The 20,839-nt window shown below is 39.9% G+C and overlaps 1 protein-coding gene and 1 long non-coding RNA gene across 2 annotated transcripts in view; one reads left to right on the plus strand and one right to left on the minus strand.

Annotated features, from left to right (window-relative positions):
• Positions 1-548: 548 nt before the first annotated feature.
• FAM107B (family with sequence similarity 107 member B) overlaps positions 549-20,839 on the plus strand; it is a 221,611-nt gene continuing 201,320 nt past the window's right edge. Inside the window, exon 1 of the mRNA XM_077758465.1 lies at positions 549-962. Within this exon, the coding sequence (XP_077614591.1) occupies positions 549-962 (414 nt within the window). The remainder of the gene's footprint in view (positions 963-20,839) is intronic.
• Positions 16,124-20,839, minus strand: part of LOC144226918 (uncharacterized) — a 48,978-nt gene continuing 44,262 nt past the window's right edge. Inside the window, exon 3 of the long non-coding RNA XR_013333772.1 lies at positions 16,124-16,299. This is a non-coding gene — a long non-coding RNA (uncharacterized LOC144226918). The remainder of the gene's footprint in view (positions 16,300-20,839) is intronic.

A 20,839-nucleotide genomic window follows, 5' to 3' on the forward strand; every position in this document is an offset into this window, starting at 1 on the left:
CCAGGGTTGAGGACCCTCTGGGGGTCTTCATTTGTGATGGATAAGTTGGTGGTGTTTGTTTTGTTTGGAGGAATAAATATTTGAAGGGGGTAACCCAAGAAGGTTATGTTGCTGTTATGATGTTATTGATACACAGGCTGACGCTATTATGGCGAATGCTATCAGGCTACATTATCTTTATGCCTCCAAGGTAACCTGAAGCAACTGTCTATTGACTTGGCACTACCTTACACTGAAGCGTCTGCCCTGCCTAGGGACTGTAACCCAAGCCAGCACATGCTTCACAGACAGCTTTCTTTAACCAGTGACAGCATCAAGGAAGGAAGAGCGTGAAATCACCCGGGATGGACGCTTCCAAAGGGGAGTTGGCTGCTAAGTGACTCCTAGAGAGGGTGGAACTGCCATCTCCTAATCTTGTATTTGGGAGTAACCACTGGACAGTCCTTCTCTTCAGACAAGGAGATAGTTACTATAAGAAAACTGGAGGTGATCTGAATCCCTGGAAAAGTTTCCCCTGCTTTGAACTTTGCAATGTTTTACTGCAGGTCATGTCCACATGGAAAGCAAGGCTCACCAAAAGACTGAAATCTCCATCTAGAAGGATGCGTCCATTTCCATGCTCAGCTCTGCTTGCTTGTTTTGGGAATACAAGGGAGAATGCTCCCTTTGATCAGCCCAGTGCAGCTGATACTCATTCCACCATCTATGTTCAGCCCACGGCCAAAGCAGACCAGCACCTGAGTCACTCGAGAGGGGAAGAAGGAATTCCAGAGAAAAGACGAGATTCCAGCACCCATTCAGAGAGAAATGGCAGTGCAAATCTGAATTCAAGTAACCACAGTGCCAACCAGCCTGCTGAGACCCCTGAGGGTTCACCTGGGTCCTTAGACGGTAAATTGGACTGTGAAGCAGTTACTTTCCAGACTTCTATCCCCAGACCATCAATTATTGAAACGCCAACGGTGAGTTTTCCCAATGCTGTTATGGAAGGAATGGTGTTGGAGGAGAGTTCTGATCATTTGGTGGATTCCTTCAGGAAAAAACTTGGTTAATATTATTAGCGAATAAGATGTTAAAGGGAACTCTTAGTAGTGACAGGAAGTGTATAAACCCTTTTAAATTCTCATAAGGTTTTCAAAGGATGTAGAGGCAAGGATAATATGCACTGGGGCCTTAACAATGCCCAAAATTGGTCTTTAATTAACTGCCCATGGTGCTTCAGAGCCAAGTGTCTCAATAAAAGATTAAGGGTAAGGTAGTCTGGGAAAGCTTTTTTTTTTTTTTAAACTGGTACATGAATTTATTTATATGAAAACCCACAATATAGAAGACTTGATCATAGAATTAAGAAACTGTCCCTACTTAAAAGGGATCACATGGTATCAAAGCAGTCTGGGAAAATTTGGAAATGATGAACCCTATGCATGGTAGTAAAGAAAGGAACCAACCTATAAAACTATTCATAATATGGGCATTCCTCTGATAGTTTTCCAAGACTTAGAGGCAGGAGAAGGAAGTTATTTGAAAAAAAAATGCTGCTGCTCTTAAAAGGCATAATTTTGATTTATTTATCTTCTTTTTAGAGGTCTTACTGAAAATTTCACTGTTGAGTATTCTGACCGGATTGAGATATACAACCATGCCAAAGTTCTTGGTAACTCCAAGAGGCAGGGTTTCTTGAATAGTGTTTTCTAGAGATGCCTCTTGAGTAGTTTTTGGATATATTCCCGACCAAGTAGCTTAGGACCAGACTTAAAAATCTGAGAAGTATTTGGGGATCCATTACTAAGATATTCTGACTTTCAAAAATCATTTCTTTCCCATCTACTTTCACATACTTTGTCTGATTTGCTCATCAAGAAGACTCATTAGCATTGAAAACTGCTAAACAGTAAAGATAGGGTTAAAACATATTTTTAAAAATAGTTTCATTGAATATTTTACAGGCTTATCTTAAATTACTGAAGCTCAGCTCTATTTTCTACATCTTTCTATTCTGAGATTGGACAGAGCATTTTGCCAAGCTTTCTGTTATAGCAAGAACTGTAATGGTTTGTCCCCTCCCCCCCCAAGAACCACTAAATCAAAACCTCAAAAAACAAACAAGCAAAAACCAAAACATTTGTTGGTCAATTTTCAGTTTATATCCACATGCAGATTAAGATATTTTTAGCAGTACTATAGTTAGTTGAATGGACATCATGGCCAAGTTTTTATTTGTTGCATGTTAAAGGAACCAATGATGTATCATTTTGATTCCAGCAACCCAGGACCCATCTTATATTGCTAAATACAGCAGCAAATACAAAGGGTTGATTTTATTTTATCTCCCTGTTTTAGTGGCATATGTGACCTAGGGACTCAAAGTAAATATGTGTATTCAAATATAACCATTAAACACAGCAGCTTAACATCCATATTAATTGTCCACTTGTAAGAGCAAAGTCATGGACAGGCTACAGAGGTGAGGGAGGCCTTATGATGGAAACAACCTCAGTGCAAGATGAAATATAAGTGTCCCAAAGAAGACACACATGAGACAGCTCAAAGGAGGCTGGAAAGGTACACTGCAGGGGAGGTGGAATTTGAGATTGGTTGTTTAGAAGGCAGATTAGGATTTTTAAGGGCAGAGATGAAGGGGAGGACATTGCAATAGAAGAAAGTTGTATGAGCAAAACCATGGATGTGGGGGGATATGGCATAGGGATAGGTATGTCAGATTGGCTAAGTTGGAGAGGTACTTTGGAAAGGTAGATTGAACCCAAAAGTGGGATGTCTTGAGTGCTGTGATCAGAAGTGAACTTAGTAGGCAGTGGGGAAGCTTTGAGAATTTTGAACAGAGAAATGTCATGCTCAGGACTTCATAAACAGGTACAGCTATGTAGGATGGATTAGAGTTGAGAAAACTGGAGCTGAGGTCATTGTAACTTTCCTGGCCTGAGGATATCACAGAAGGAAGAGAGGAACATGAGGTGGGGCAGGGCAAAGAAGAATGGATCCCATGGCTTAGCAAATGCAGTGGCTGCTTGGGTCCCAAATTGGGTGGGGAGGGAAGTGAGACCAAACTGGTGGTGCTGAAATGAAAGCATTATGAAACTAAGACCAGGCTGTCGGGGGGAGGAGGGAGTGGGTCCGTGGGCATAGTAAATAGGCCTCTATTGTAGTTCAAATGTGGGGGGCTAATATTTACAGAGCATTTGTCATATGTCAGCTTTACAGGGAGCATCCCATGGACCCAAGTTACAGTGAGGTGTATATTCTTATGAGCCCCTTGTTATAAATAAGGACACTGACACGTAGACATGGTAGGACGTTTGCCTAAGGTCATAGAAGGAGGAAGCGGCAGAGCCAGGATCGAAGCCCAGCTCCTTATTATTACTTGTGTGGTGCTTGAGGATTTACAATCAAATATTTGTCCATGATCTCACTCGATATGCAATTAAATTAAAATTTCATGTGTATGTGTATTTATATGTAAATGTATCTATGTATATAATCATCATCATTATTATTTGCTTTTTACTAATTTGCTTAACTTTAAAAAAACCTCTTAGATTTGTGGCGTATTATACTATAGAAAGGGACACTTTCCACTTTGCATCCTGCTGATGACAAGACTTTGTTGAGGATAGTGTGGGACTGTTTTGAGATCTTCTGATTAAAAGTGCCATAAGACTGCCAAGATTTTTCATTACCTAGTAATTTTGTAGTGACATGTTTCCTCTCGGCAGATGATGAATGAGCGTATTTTATTATAGTCTTGCCTGGAGGCAAAAGTGTTTTCCATTTTGATACACTGATCCTCATCATTAAAGCTGCCTTGGTGGAGACAGCAAATAATACTCTTTTTTAGAGCCGAGCCTCAGAATAAACTAAAGCTAAGAAATGGGGACAAGTCCCTCTCTCTATTTTTAGTCACCTGGTATTCAGACCAGAAAGTGATTCTTTCAAGTCTGAAACAATGCCTGGTCTGAGAGGAAAAGCTCAAGACAGAGACGCCAGGTGAACTAATTAAGAAAGCAGGTTTTGGTCTGTGTAGATGTATGTGCACATTTATGTATTTATGAAGTGATACCAATTAGGCTTCAATCTTTGTGTGGCCGTATCTTCCAAGGTCCAGGCCTTCAGTCAAGGTGATAATAACTCTAAAACTGGACTGTTTTAGAACTCTCGACTGTACTTTCTTTCCTTTCTTGGTGGTCTTGCAATTGTAATGTGTAATAATTGGTGAGATTGCAGAGTTAATGAGACACAACAGAATGCTGTTTAGTTTTCTGGCCCAGAGTTACGGTGTTCTTACTGTGTGCCAGGACAGCCCTAGCTCTGAGGAAACAAAGACTGAAGACAGAGTTTTTGAAGTTGCCTCCATTCCACTGGGAGACAGAGTAAACAGGCGGTGTCAGTGCAATGCAAGAAGGCTTATGGATCAACAGTGGACATCCTAAGAGCAGAAGGAAGAGACTCCCGTCCTACCCTGTGAAGACAGGGGAGTCCAGAATATACAGAGAAGGAGGGTTTCTATCTTATTCTTTTATTTATTTTTTTTTAAATTTTTTTAAAAAATTTATTTCTCGGAGAGAGAGAGAGAGACAGCGTGAGCAGGGAAGGGTCAGAGAGAGAGGGAGTCACAGACTGAAACAGGCTCCAGGCTCTGAGCTGGCAGTCAGCACAGAGCCCGACGCGGGGCTCGAACCCACGAACCGCGAGATCATGACCTAAGCGAAAGTCGGACGCTTAACGGACTAAGCCACCCAGGCGCCCCTATCTTATTCTTTTAAAATTGCCTTCCTGGTTAAGTGGTGCTGTTTTTCTCCCCTCTTCCTCTCCCTTAACAATGTTGGCAGTAGAAGAAGGGCACAGTTCCCACACTAAGCAAGTGTTTCTACAGCAGTGCTAAGTTTTATCTAGTTCTTACGCCAACAAAGTAGTCTGCCTGACACAGGAAGAGAAGGTAATTGTGGTTTGGGAAATCATTCCTGGGGATTTTTAACTAAAAGTTAGTTTGGGGGGAGGGGGAATCTGGGTGGCTCAGTCAGTTAAGTGTCCGACTCCTGATTTCAGCTCAGATAATGATTCCAGGGTCGTGAGATGGAGCCCTGCATCTGGTTCCTTGCTGAGCATGGAGGCTGGTTAAGATTCTCTCTGTCTCTGTCTCTGTCTCTCTCTTTTCCCTTTGCCCCTCTCCCCTGCTTGTGTGTTCCCACTCTTAAATAAATCAAATGAAAAAAAATTAGTTTTATAAAAAGGAAGGGAAACAGGGCCTATCTTGGAGTTGAAAATGGCATTGCTTTTTGTAACAGGCTGGCTTTGCTACTAGACAGAGAAGTGGTAACCAAGACATCGCTAGACCCCAGGCTTAGGCTGTCACTGCTTTTTAGGGTCTGAGTCTCTGTTATGCCTTCTAGAAACACAGTTTTGTCATTCATCCTTCTGTAAGACCTAGTTCCTTGTTACCCACACTTACAAGAGCCTGATGTATAAATCAGAATGACTGTTTAGTCGTCAGCCTGAAGGACTGTCAGTGTAGGGCTTGCTGAGCCAACCACTTATTTTCTCTACAGGAAAATTATACATAAAGAGAAATGATAACCAGAAATCTGTTGGAGAATACAAACTCAGAGGAAGGGGGGAGCTACATTTTAAAAATTGTAATAAAATAGACATAACATAAAGTTCACATTTTTAATTATTTTTACATATACAGTTGTGTAGCATTAAGGACATCCACAGTGATGTGCAAACATCACTGCCATCCATCTCCAGGATTCTTTTCATCAACTCAGACTCTACATTCATAACACACTAACTCCCCATTCGCCATTTACCCTTCTCCCCATCCCCTGGCAACCACCCTTTTACTTTCTGTCTCTATAAATTCAACTATTCTCAGTACCTATGTAAGTGGAATCACTCAGTATTTGTCCTTTTGCATCCAGCTTATTTCCTTTTGCATAATGTCCTCAAGGTTCATCCATGTTGAAACATGTCAGAATATCCTTCCCTGTTATATATATTCCATCATACGCGTATATCACATTTTGTTTACACATTCATCTGTCAATGGACATTTGGGTCATTTCCACCTTTTGGCAATTGGGAATAATGTTGTTAAGGACATGCATGTACAAATACCTCTTCAAGACCCTGTTTTCAATTCTTTTGAGTATATACCCAGAAGTGGAATTGCTGTATCGTATGGTAATTCTAGCCTTAATTTTTTAAGGAATGGACATATTGCTTTCTATAGTGTTTTCAAATGCACCAGCAATGCACAAGGGCTCCAATTTCTCCACATTCATGCCACCACTTGTTTCTAAAGATTTTGTTCATTTGTTTTGACAAAAGCTATAATAATGGGAATGAAGTGGTATCTCGTAGTTTTTTATTTTCATGATTATTGTGAAATTAAGCATCTTTTCATGTGCTTATTGGCCATTTATGATCTTCTTTGGAGGAATGTCTATTCAAGGCCTTTGCCTTTTTTTTTTTTAAATTGAGTTGTTTATGTTTTGTTGTTGAATTCTAGAAATTCTTTATATATTCTGGATATTAGTCCCTTGTCAGATATATATGGCTTGCAAATATTTTCTCCCATTCTGTGGGCTGCCTTTTCATTCTGTGGATAGTGTCCTTTGATGTACACAAATTTTAATTTTTACAAAGTCCAATTTGTCTATTTTTTGTTTTGTTGTCTATGCTTTTGTTGTCATATTCAATAAATCACTGTCAAATCTAATACCATCAAGCTTCTTCTCTATGTGTTCTTCTAAGCCTTTTATAGTTTTACCTATTATGTTTAGGTCTTCGATCCATTTTAAGCAAGGGTCCAAATGAATTCCTTTTCATGTGGATATCCAGTTTTCCCAACACCATTTGTTGAAAAGTTTGTCCTTTTCCCAATCAATGGTCTTGGCACCCTTGTGAAAAGTCAATTCACCATACATGTGAAGGTTTATTTCTAGAGTCTCTATTACATTTCATTGGCTTCTGTGTTTGTTTTTAGGCCAGTAGCACACTATACCTTTGTAGTAAGTTTTGAAACCAGTAAGCATGAGACCTCCAACTTTGTTCTTTTCAAGATTGTTTTGGCTATTTGGGGTCCCTTGAGATTCCATATGAATTTCAGGATGGATTTTTTTCTACTTCTACAAAAAACATCATTTGGATTTTGATAGCAATTGCAGTGACTAGTTAGATTGCTGTGAGTAGTACTGACATCGTAATAATATTAGGTCTTCTAATCCATGAATACAGTTTATTTCTCCATTTATTTGTATCTTGTTGAATCATTTTCAGCAATGTTTTGTAGTTTATAGTATAAAAGTCTTTTGCTTCTTTGGCTAAGTTTATTAGTAAGTATTTTATTGTTTTTGATGCTATTTTAAATGAAATTGTTTTCTTAATTTCTTTTTCAGATTGCTCATTGTTGGTGTATAGGAATGCAACTGATTTTTGTCCATATATTTTGGGGCCTGCAGTTTTACTGAATTCAGTTATTACTTCTTTTTAAAAATTTATTTATTTATTTTGAAAGTGTGTGTGAGAGAGAGAGTGGGGGAAGGGGAGAGGAAGAGAGAGTGGGGAGAGAGAGAATCCCAAGCAGGCTCCACACTTCCAGTGCAGAGTCCAATGCAGGGCTCGAACTCATGAATCACAAGATTATGACCTGAGCCGAAATCAAGAGTGGGACACTTAACTGACTGAGCCACCTAGGTGCCCTTCATTTATTACTTCTAGTGGTGTGTGTGTGTTTGTGTATGTGCGTGTGTGTAATCTTTATGGTTTCTACATATAAAAGTATGTCATTTGTGAACAGAGATAATTTTACTTCTTCCTTTCCAATTGGGATGCCTTTTATTTCTATTTCTTGTCTAATTGCTCTGACTGCAACTTGGAGTGCTGTTTGACAATACTGTATTGGATAGCAGGGCAAAAGTTAACATCCTTGGCTTGTTCCTGATCTTAGAGGATAAACCTTCAGTTTTTCATCATTGGGTCTGATGCTACTATTGAGTACAACATGGGTTTCTCATATATGGCTTTTATTGTGTTGAAGTAGTTTCCATCTATTCCTATTCTGTTGTGTATTTTTATCGTGAAAGACTGTTAAAGTTGGTCAGTGCCTTTTCTGAATCAGTTGATATGATCATTTCCCCCCTTTATTCTGTTAATGTGGTGTGTTATAGTGATTGATATTTCGTATGTTGACCTATCCTTGGATTCCAGGAATAAATCCCACTTTGTCATGATCTAATCTTCTTACCAGGTAGGTGGAATTCTGTTTACCATGATTTTGTTGAGGAGTTTTGCATCAATTGTCATCAAGGATATTGGCCTCTAGTTTTCTTTTCTTATAATGTCTTTGTCTAAGTTGGGTATCAGGGTAATGTTGGCCACACAGAATGATTTAGAAGTGTTCTCTCCTCTTCAATTTGTTTTGGAGGATTGTTTGGAGGATTGTATGTGTGGAGATGGACTGATGTTAATTCTTTACACATTTCGTAGAATTCACCAGTGACACCATCTGATCCAAGGCTTTTCTTTGTTGGAAGGTTTTTTGGTTACTGATTTAATTTCCTTACCAGTTATAGGACTATTCAGATTTTCCATTTCTTCATGATGTCGTCTTGGTGAAGAGGAGCTACTTTGATAGCATCACTGAAGTATAGAATTATAATCATGATTACCAATTATTGAGCACTATTAATAGACTAGGCATGGTGCTAAGGCCTTACACGGATTAGCTAATTTGATCCTTCTAATCCTTTTACAATGTTAGTTCCTGATAATCCCAATAACTCCTCTACTCAAGCCCCTCTACTTCCAAAGGCTCTGTAGATCCCTATAATATTAATCAAGTCTACATGGTGGCCTGAAGATCCTATATAAAGTATACCCTATTACCTCTTGGAACTTAGTTCCTACTGTTCTTACTGATGGGGAAACTAGAACTCAGTGGAGGTAAGCAATCTGAATCATTTCCACTCTAAGGGTAACCCTTTCAGCAGACTAGGAAGCTCAATTCATCCAGCCAAAACAAGACTTGCTTGGGCAGTGCAGAACTCATGCTACCAATAACTACACAGCTGCTTATTCAGCTCTCCTTGTCTAGGCTCCATGCCCATCCTTCTTTTCTTGGCACGGTCTTTGTTAAGACCTGGGATAGTTTAATTAATTGGGTTTCAGCTTCCTTGCTTAGACTCAGATTCCAGTCATGTTCTGTCGGAGCTGCATCAAGGCCATGCTAATTTGAATTTGGTGTTGGAGACACTCCTGGATCCCTATTAACAGAAAAGCTCTTGGATGTATTCACCTCTATAGGCAACTGATCTCATTCAACAAATTTATTTTTATTTTCAATGTCTTAAAGTTGTCTTGAAGAGAGTATTATTTGCAGAGGACAGTACTACTTAGAAGCATATTGTAAACTTGTGTGTAAACATCTGTCATCCCTCATTCCACTCTTAACTCCAAATCCCCCTTATATAAGCATTACTGGTAGCAACTCTGCTAGGCTGCATTTCCATTTTCTGGTACAAACCAGTTTTCCTGCATTTCTTTATAAGAAAATCTTCCCTTCCTTTTCTTATGGGCAAAATAGAGGAGAACAGAATTTTAGGCTACCTATAAAAAACAAATACCCTATTAAAGAAGCTCTCTGCTAGGCAGATGATTTTATATAAAAAATTTTTAATAGAAAGAACTTAAAAAGCCATGCAAATATTACTCTTCTAGTTCTTTTTTGTGTTCCCTACCTCTCAATGAGGGGGGATATGAGCTACTAGGAATTCCATCCCATTCATTTTAGGGCCTGACAATTTCTTATGCTAGGTTTCTACTTTCAAAAGATGTTAAACACAGTGGCATGATAGTGCATGATATACCCAGTGTACTTAGGAATTTTCCAATCCAGATATTCAGTTTCATCCCAACTGGAAAAGAGATAGCTTCCTGGCTTCTCTGAGAATGAAAGAAAATAAATTATCCTCATAACACCATGAAAATTTACATTGTACAGCTTTGATTATTGGATACCATCCATAAAAGACTACAGAGAATGGTAAAAATGCAAAATTTTCAGAAAATTTAGAGCTGAGGGGCATATATATTCCAAGCTAAGAAATAAAAGTTGAGTGCATAATTTCAAGAAATTTTAAAGCATCATTTTCAAGTGAGGTTACTCTGGCATTTACAATTCAGATAAGAATGATAAATATTACCTAAGTAGGTATTGAAGGGAGAGAAGTACAAAAGGAAGAGGTCAGCCCACTTTTGAGCAGCATCTATTTCTAGTTCGTCAGAGAGAATCTGGCAATCTGCCCATGACCTAGTTGATCTTTTGCCCTCATTTTCACAGGTGGTTAATAAAAGAGCGAGGTTTACTTTGTTCATAGTCAGTGGTCTGGAATGTCTAACCAAAGAGCCACCAAGAAGATGCCAGTTCATTGACTAGGCCCATTTTCCTTCAATATTTGGATCTGTAGAGTTAGAATTTCCATTCTCTTGATTATATAACATGCAATTGTACCTCAGTTTAAAAAATTCCACTATTCTACTCCCTAGGTATGCTGGAAATGAACATTTCTTCTGCTCCAGGACCCACAAGGGCTAGTTGAAAGAATGTGCTATATTAATCATGGAAATTAGAGGTGTTTCTTTTCCTTGAGCCAAGGGAATCTGTTAACCTGCTCTGAACTGCCTTTAGTTTTACATTCAGTTCCTCCTTTTCAAAGAGAGTAGAGCTCACCAAGTTAACACTCCTTCTAATGTGAGGTTGACACAGTTGGTTTAGTAACTCTGTACCAGGGAGGTGAGAGTTTGGAAATTTGGGGAATTAGAGGAAAGGGGAGTCTCTAGAAGGGGCAGAGGACTGCCATGGGAAGTGTTTAGGATTTTGTTGTGGGAAGCTGGTTTGTGGGTATCCCCTGTTCAGTTAAACAGAGAACAACAACTCAGGAAACTGTTAGAACCTAAATACACAGGCATAATTTGGTTGTCCACAGAAAGAGAGAAACTTCCCCTCAAGTAGACCACCTGCATGAGGAGAATCAGTTTCTGTAACTTAAAGCACCAAATCTCAAAAAGATGTGAAATACATTATTTATTACTAAGGGTAATTAATATGCTGCAATTTGGAAATCATAAGCTGCCTTTAATATTTTGTTTTTTTATATAAAATAAGGCATATTCTTATAAAAATTCAAATGTGATATATACACACTTGTAATTCGAGCTAATTCAAAGTTATCTCCTTTTTAAAAAATCAGCCATATATGTTCAAATAATCTTTGCCAAAGGCACCAAGAATACACAATGGGTAGAATGCTCTCGAATAGCAGCACATGATACAGAGACTCATTCATGAAAGGAATAGTCAATCAATATGACAGATGTCATTGTTGTCTTATTTTAAGAATTTGCCACAGGCACCCCACCCTGATCAGTCAGCAGCCATTAACATCGAGGCAAGACCCTCTATCAGCAAAAAGATTATGATGTGATGAAAGCTCAGATGATGGTTAGCATTTTTTAGCAATAAAATATTTTTTAATTAAGTATGGGATTTTTTTTTTAGACATAATGCTATATCACACTTTAAATAGACTATAGTACAGTGTAAACTTAACTGTTATAAACACCAGGGAACAAAAAGAATCATTTGACTCATTTTATTGTACTATTTGTTCTATTGTAGTGGTCTGGAACTGAACCCACAATATCTCTAAACTATGCTGGTACATAAAGCTAAAAAGCTTTTCATTGCAAAGGAAATAGTCAATAAGATTAAAAGGCAACCTACAGATTGGGAGAAAATATTTGCAAGCCATATATCTGATAAGAGGCTAACATCCAAAATATATAAGGGACTCATATAACTCAGTAGCAAAAAACCAAATGACCCAATTAAAAGATGAGCAAAGGCCCTGTATAGACATTTTTTCCAAAGAAGATATAAAAATGGCCAATGGGTATATGAAAAATGCTCAGTATTACTAATCATAAGGAAATACAAATCAAAGCCACGATGACATACCGCCTCACATCTGTTAGGATGGCTATTATCAAAAAGCCAGAAGGGAAGTATTGGCAAGGATGAAGAGAAAAGGTAACACTTACAACTTACACACTGTTGATGGGAATGTCAACTGGTAGAGCCATTAAGGGAAACAGTGTGGCAAGTCCTTGGAAAATTAAAACTAGAACTACCATATAATCCAGCAATCTTTTCTTCTGGTACATAGCCAAAGGAAATAAAATCACTTTCTTGAAGAGATATCTGCACTCCCATATATTATAATAATAATAATATATAATAATATTATTGTTATTATTTCTAGTAGACAAGACACAGAAGCAACCTGAGTGTCAATGGATGATTGGATAAAGAAAAGGTAATCACACACACACACACACACACACACACGAATAGAACAGAGTGGAATACTGTCATTTGTGACAACACGGATAAACTTGGAGGACATATGTTAAGTGAAGTAAGCCGGACACACAAAGACAAGCTCTGTATGGTTTCACTTATACGTGGAAGCTAAAAACATTGCGATTCTCATGTTAACAGAGCGGTTGTTGCCAAGGGCTGCGGATGGTGGTAGGAAAAGGGAGATGCTGGTCAAAGGGTGCAAACTTTCAGTTATAAAGTGAAGTTCTGGAGACCTAATATGCAGTATGGTGACTACAGTTAATAACAACATACTGTATATTTGAAATTTGCTGAGAGTAGATCTCAAGTGTTCTCACCACACACACAAAGAGGTAACTGTGAGATAAAGGATGTATCTTTTTAAAGTTTATTTTATTTTGAGAGAGAGAAGGGTATGAGGGGAAGAGAGAGAGAGAGAGAGAGAGAGAGAGAGAATTCCAAGCAAGCTCCACACGGTCAGCATGGAGCCTGACATGGGGCTTGAACTCATGAACCCTGAGATTGTGACATGAACTGAAACCAAGAGCCTGCTGCTTAACTGACTGAACCACCCAGGCGCCCCAAGGATGTGTTACTTAACTAATCTTAGAAATCATTTCACAGTGTATACATATATAAAAGTATTACATTTTATACCTGAAAGATACACAAGTTTTATTTGTCAATCATTCTTCAATACAGCTGTAAATAATCACTCTCACAGGTATAATAATCCGAGGGGAGGGGGTGTTGAGCTGGGCAGTGCTGGCCAGGAAGTGCTGATTGTGAACAGTGGGCATGAGGAAATCATGCAGGAGAAGCCCCATACAGGGTGCATGGGAGGCTGTTAAAGGAAGAACTTGAGTGGGAGCGTCCATGCATATACCCTGAACCAGTAACAGGTCCTCTTCCTATCTGGGAATTGTTTGCCTTTTTGACCGGGCTGGGTGTTACAGGAGAGACATACATGAAGTGGCGATGGAGGAAAAATACCAACTGATGAGACTCTGGTATGGAGTGAGGCAATGGCTCGCCCAGAAGGCTCGCATTCCCAGGCCATTTCCTAGGATTTCAGGAGGTCTGTCAGCAGGAAAGATTGTTCTTATGACTGAGTTTCTACCAGGACTCATCTGATCTGGATGTCTAATACTTGAGTCTCTGTAGGGAGAAGTAACGTGGTGTCGTGGCGTTGCAAGTTAGTCTGAGTTATTTTAGTCATTCAAAATTGTCCAGTAAACACTGGTATCCTCCAACTATTTGAGACAGGTAGGGGCTATGCTTACCCACTCACACTTGCTCCCTGAAGATATGTTGCAATGAAGAAAGCCTCAAATGAGTTTTGCCACAGGTACAAATGTTTGTTGGCAAGCAGGTAGAAAAAGCGGCATATTCCTTGATCCTGTGTGCTGGAAGAAGTTCCCCAGCTTCTGTGCTTTTACACAATGGCCCCTTGCACAATTAAAATGATGTGTAGGCATGTACCCCAGTGTTCATAGCAGCACTCTCAACAATAGCTAAAGCATGGAAAGAGCCTAAAACAGACGAATGGATCAAGAAGATGTGGTTTATCTATACCATGGAATACTACATGGCAATGAGAAACAATGAAATCTGGCCATGTGTAGCAACATGGATGGACCTTGAGGGTGTTATGCTGAGCGAAATAAGTCAGGCAGAGAAGGACAGATATCATATGTTTGCACGTATAGGAGGATTAGGAGGAACTTGACGGAGGAACAAGGGGGAGAAGAAGGGGGAAAATGGTGGGGGAAAGGGAGAGAAGCAAACCATGAGAGACTCTTGAATGATGACAAAAACTGAGGACTGATGGATGTGGGGGGGAGGGGGGATGGGCATGGAGGAGGGCACTTGTGGGGATGAGCACTGAGTGTTATGTGGAAACTAATTTGACAATAAACTATTAGAAAAAAAAATAAAATGATGTGTAGGAACGCAACAATATTCTAATGGCAAAACCAACAAATCTATTCAGAGGGGGTGAAGGTGCCCTTTGATAATGAGAGTCCAGGACCAAATGGAGTTCAAGATCCAGGATTCTACTATAAAGAGTTAGATTTCTCAACTTGCCACATTATGATACTACATTTTGCAAAGGCAAAAAGTCTGATCACTTACATACGTTGAATGCCATTCATTTCACAAGTGAAAAATGATTTCCAAAATCTTATCCTAATTGGTGGATCCTCCTGTTCAGATGTAGCTAACCTCATTTGAAGCACCTGGTGTAGCTGTCTCTGAATACAGACTCCTGATTAGAGACCTTCACGTACTAACTGACCACCTCTGAGCGCCAACTCGAGACTTCGTTTGCTCTCAAGAAAGAACAAGGAAAAATGTGCCCAAATGTGGCCTTTGGACATTGTTGGGTGTGGACGGGATGCTTGGTGCTGCTGTCACCATCTTGTGAGTGGGAGAGAACAAACCTATGAATAAAAGCAAGTAATATAGAGATGGCAGAGCAGGAAGGCGAGAAAGCACATGGGTTCTGAGGATGCCATGGTGCTACTTCAAGTGCAACTATCCTTATGGGATAGATATTCAGAGTTTTCATGCAGAGGTTATATCTTTTAAATTTATTATTTATTTTAAGAGAGAGAGAGAGAGCGAGCGAGCAAGCAGGGGAGGGGCAGAGAGAGAGAGTGAGAGAGAGAATCCCAAGCAGGCTCCACACTGTCAGCACAGAGCCCGACATGGGGGGGCTTGATCCCATGAATGTGAGATCATGACCTGAGCAGAAATCAAGAGTCGGAGGCTTGACCAACTGAGCCACCCAGGCTCCCCTATGCTGAGGTTATTTTAAAATAATGACTGTTTCAACAAGGATGGTCAGACCCATCTGTCCCTGGGAAATCTCCAGGTGGACCGACAGCCATCTCAAGTTCAATGCGTGCACAAATGAACTATCTTTCCCCCTAAACCTCCTCTATATAATTGCTTAGAATGCTTTCAGAAAACCCTACTGAAATTCAGACAATATGGAAATGTATTATTTCACTTAAAAACAAGCCCCAAGGTAGGGTAACTTTAGGGTTGATTGATTCAGCAGTTCAGTCCAGTTGAGCCATCGAGCATGTAGATTCTTCCATCTCTCTGCTCAGCCATCTGTAACGTGGGTTTCCCCCTACAAGTGGTTCCATTTGTGGTTATGAAATGACTACCAGTAGCAGCTGGGCCATGGGCTTTCTCCCTCCCGCACTACCCTCCAGACACTTTGGACATTTCCTGCTCATTCTGCTGCTGCTCTGTCCCTTGTTCTGTCCTCCATTTCTGACACCATCCCCAGCACCCAGTTCCCACTTAGTGCCCAGTCCTGTCCTCCACTGGCACTTGGTGCTTACCTCACTTATTAGTGAGCACTTATTAAGCTGCCCCATATTTATGTGTCTGACTCTCCACTGTGAAGCGCTTGAAGGGAAGGGGCTGTAACTTTTTTTTCTTTATGGGTCGCACCTAGAATAGTACTTGGCACATAGAAGGCACTTAACAAATGTTTATTAAATAAAAGGTGAATCAGTAAAGTAAAAATTAGGGGAGAGGCTTATGTTACATGAGTCTTCATATATTTTTACCATGGAAAACTTTGTTTTGTATTGCCAATATATTTGTGATCCATTTATTATTTTAGAAATCGATGGATATAATTTAAGCCTACACCAGGGGGAAGGGCCCAAGATGATATTTCCCTGTGAAGAATGAGCTGTTTATTACTCAGGTTTGAGACAAGAGATGCAGAAAAGTGTATTTGGAAGTGAACTTGGCCAAATGAAGTTTCCTTTCAACTGTTCTCGTAGTCCGTCTTTTGGACCTCTCAGTGAATTTCCCACGTGGCAAAGCATTAGCCACTTCATGCTTCTGTTTTCCTATTTGCAAAATGAGAATAATGAGAGCTTTTATGATTCTAGTACTAGATTGGAAAAATGGCTATTTATATAGAACTTTAAGCATCACAGGAGAAAACATAGGATATTAATGATACAAATAAGGATGTCATTAAAATGGGAGCAGGAGAGAACAAAGGGATGCATTCACCTCACTACTCTGTGTGACTTTAACAGCATGTGGAGAAATATATAGATAATACTGTTCACATTAATAAGACACCAAGCTGTACTACAGATATTGCTAAGAATGGCTTAATTTTTTCCCCTTAGTTCTGGCTTTACAATGTTTTTGGCTAAGAAAAAATTTTTTTCTGCTGATTTGCAGAGAACCCAATATCTGAAAGACCTTTTTAGTTTATCTGGGTACTTTAAGTATCAAGCACATGATTTTATACTTAATGCGTTACTTTCTAAATCCAAGATAAAAGCTCATGATTTACATGTTCTTGTGAAGCTAGAGAGTGTTAAAAAAAGAAAAAAAGTAATTTGATTTAATGGGGAAAAGTTAATTTCAAATAAAATGTTCAGCAGGCTATTTCTTCTGTACTTTCAGTAATCGGTGTGACATCTAACTTTGAAGCCTTCAAGTCTTCATTCAGTCCTCAGTTCAACAGCCCTCCATGGGGGCTGGACACGTGCTGTGTTCGCAGCTAGGTGTGCCAGGTAGGCTTGACTTTGAGTTGCTTGCCATTAGGACAGGAGTCAGGCAAATCGACAGCTGCATTATGAGGTGACAAATGCCACAATGGCATTAATAGTTATTTCTATGGCTAAGTGTTAAAAGCATTTATAAATTATACACACTTTTTTCTTTCCTATCCAATGAAATTTTCGTAAACCTTAATTTGATCATACATCAGCTTTTCATACTCACAGTCTCTTATTTTTCCCATTTTGTTCTCTCCTAACTCCCTATTTCCACACTGTCATTTATCATTCCTGTCTCCTTTTTTCTTGATTCATAATTATGCTTCAGCATTTCTGCTGTCACAGAGACTCTCTATCTCCAAGGTCATTCATTCATTCATTCGCCTTTGTTGTATCAGGAACTCTGTCAGTTCTAGGGGGGAAAAACGAATAAGACTTATTTCCTTCTCTTAAGGGGCTTGCTGTCCAGCCGGGCCGAGCAGAGGTGCCACGACAGAAACGGGGAGCACTAAGAAGGTAGTCAGTGAATCAGTGCTACACAAAGGCAGGGTCTCAAAACTGAGAAGGTGAAAAAGAGGCATTTTTGGCAGCAGGTGACCAAGAACCTGATTCTGATTGGCTTAAGCAGAAGGGCATGTCTTATCTCACAGAACTGGAAGTCCAGAGGTCAGCTGCCTTCAGAGTTGCTGAAGGAAGCGAAGGGGCAGAATCCTGAAAAGACGCGTTCTCCGCACACGTGTACTCTGTACAGTGTACCAGTGTACTCGGGAAGCACATGCAGGCTCTCAAGAAGACCCTCTCTGGCAGTCACAGCCCATTCAGCAACCTGGGGCCTATGGACCTATCTCAAAACAGATGGCTAGATTTTTTTCAATGAAGCTTTTATTAAGCAATTAATGGAGGGGCGCCTGGGTGGCTCAGTTGGTTAAGCATCCAACTTCAACTCAGCTCATGATCTCAAGGTTTGAGCTCAGAGCCTGGAGTCTGCTTCAGGTTCTGTGTCTACCTCTCTCTCTGCTACCCTCCCCCCCCATAAAAAACATTAAAAAAAAAAAGAAGCTAGGGGAAATGAAACAAATACAGAGAGGGCTGAATGTTCAGAGAGTTCAGATTCTCTTTTTTAATCCATTTGCTGGCACTATTTATATATTTTTCTTCAACTAACCGGAGAATGCATGTCAGCAGCTCCAGCAGCCCAGCCCCGACTTTTAACTTTAGATGAAAGCTTTACACTGTCAGTTCCTCAGGGAGCAGCTGCTAGCATGTCCTGCAGGTGGACACCCCATGCCCAGCACCTAGGGGAGGCTGTGCGTCACTCCACTCCTCTCCCTTGCAGTCACCATCACTAGCCCATCTCCTAAGTGCCTGCTCAGCTTTAGGCCTTTGAGACAAGATACTCTTGTCCCAGGCTAGTTTTAAAACCTATGTTTGCTTAAGATATTCACAGTTGTTCTGGAAAATTCTTCAGGTTAGAGTTTCTATGCCTTTCATGCTGTTGTGTGGCAACCATCTCTCTTGCTTTTCCATCTGAATTCTACTCATTTCCTCCAAAGGCCAATGGTGAAATCCTTCTTCTTGAGTTCCAGAGGCTCCTTGTTGAACGACTTGCTAGGTTATTTATTCCTGAGGGATCTTCCAATGTGTGGCCCATTTTCAGGACACAGCTGTTTGACAAGCTCCAAATGAAGGTTGACCAGCTCTCCCAAGCAGAGTGTCAGCACTGTCACCACTGTATTCTTTAATTGCTCTACATAGACAGTTCCCAGACCAGACATAATTCCCATCCATTCATTCCTTTCTCCAGCAAATAGTTAAGAACATAAAATGTGATCAGGCACTGGTCTAGGAGCTGGATATCCATCCAGCCGTAAAGAAAGAGCTCTTGTAGAGCTTCTAGGTTACTGAGGAAGGCAGGCAATACATAAGATAAATTAGCAAGTTAAGGAAAGGATATGAAACATTGGAGTGAACGGGTGAAGAAATTGTGAAAAGAATGGCCAGAAATTCTCTCTCTCTTACTGTGTGTTGACAGCTGTCTTAGTCCCTTCAGGTTTTGCTATAACAAAATGGTGCAGACTGGGTGACATATAAACAACAGTGGTTTACTTCTCACAGTTCTGGAAGCTGGGAGTCCGTGATCAGAGTGCCAGCATGGTCTGGTGAGGGCGTGCTTCCCACCCACAGACTTCTGTGTCTTCACAAGGGGCAAGGGAGCTCTCTGGAGTCTTCTTTATAAGGGCATTAATCCTGTTCATAAGGGCTCCACCCTCATGGCCTAATCACCTCCCAGAGGCCCCACCTCCAAATACCATCACGATAGAGGTTAGGTCTAAACACATACATTTCAGTGGTTGGGGGACACACAAACATTACACCCATTTTATGGCTGCTGCTATTTTTACTATTCATGCTCTTGATTAACTGATAGTTTGATCCCATTCTCTCTTCCAGCTGTTTTCAACCCTACTTGCATCCAGAATCACTTGGGAAATTTTAAAAATTACTAATACTAATACTGATACTCTGAGAAACCTGAATTTAATTGATCAGAGCTGGGACTATTGCATTGGTAGTTAAAAAGGTCTCTCCAGCAATTCTAATGTGCAACTGCTCTATTTCATGGAGACTGAAGAATTTGTGAAAGCCAGAATGTAAGAACTGGCTCATAGCATTACAGCATTTCTGTGAAATAAGCAATGAAAAAAAATAAAACCAAACCCAATCAACATCCTGCAACAGGATGTTCTTCTTTATGTTCTTGTACCCTCAATGTGTTCTCAGGTCCTTAAGGTAAACACTGCTCATTACCAGGTGTGAAGGCTTCTTGGTAATTTCTCTGTAAAGTGAATGGCAGAACAAGGTAAGAAAGGAAGTTTCTATGATGTGTTAAGTGCTTTTAAATGACTATTACACACTCAATAAGTCATGCCTTGTCAAATCACCTTTGAAATGTAAAACAAAAATTACCCTAGCTGCACTTTATGTAGATGTATTTTTCACTCCTACTCTGCAAATACAATCAATGGCATCCTTCAGTTATTAGGCTCAACAGCAGTTATATATTAGGTGACTGACTGGAAATCTTTCAAAACTCACCTTCAAGTTCCACAACTTGCCTCTAAGAAAGGAACCAAAAATTAGCAACTCAGAAAACAACAGATGTTGGTGAGGATGTAGAGAAAAGGGAACACTTTTGCATTGTTGGTGGGAATGCAAACTGGTGCAGCCACTCTGGAGGACGGTATGGAGGTTCCTCAAAAAATTAAAAATAGAGCTACCTTACAACCCAACAATTGCACTACTAGGTATTTATCCAAAGGACACAAAAATGCTGATTTGAAGGGGCACATACACCCTGATGTATAGCAGTGCTATCAACAATAGCCAAATTATGCAAAGAGTCTAAATGTCCATCAACTGATGAATGAATAAAGAAGATGTGGCGCACACACACACACACACACACGAAAATATAACTTGATGTTCAAAAAGAATGAAATCTTGCTATTTGCTCATAGATTGGAAGAATAAATATTGTTAAAATGTCATTACTACCCAAAGCAATCTATACATTCAATGCAATCCCAATCAAAATTGCACCAGGATACTTCTCAAAGCTGGAACAAGCTATCCTAAAATTTGTACGGAACCACAAAAGACCCCGAATAACCAAAGTAATATTGAAAAAAAAAAAACAAAATGAGAGGCATCACCATCCCAGACTTTAGCCTCTACTACAAAGCTGTCATCATCAAGACAGTATGGGATTGGTACAAAAACAGACGCATAGACCAATGGACTAGAATAGAGAACTCAGAATTGGACCCACAAATGNGGAAACCAACTCCATCGACTGATGAATGGATAAAGA

Source organism: Crocuta crocuta, unplaced genomic scaffold, assembly GCF_008692635.1.
Source record: "Crocuta crocuta isolate KB4526 unplaced genomic scaffold, BGI_CrCroc_1.0 scaffold32, whole genome shotgun sequence".
Taxonomy (NCBI): Eukaryota; Metazoa; Chordata; class Mammalia; order Carnivora; family Hyaenidae; genus Crocuta; species Crocuta crocuta.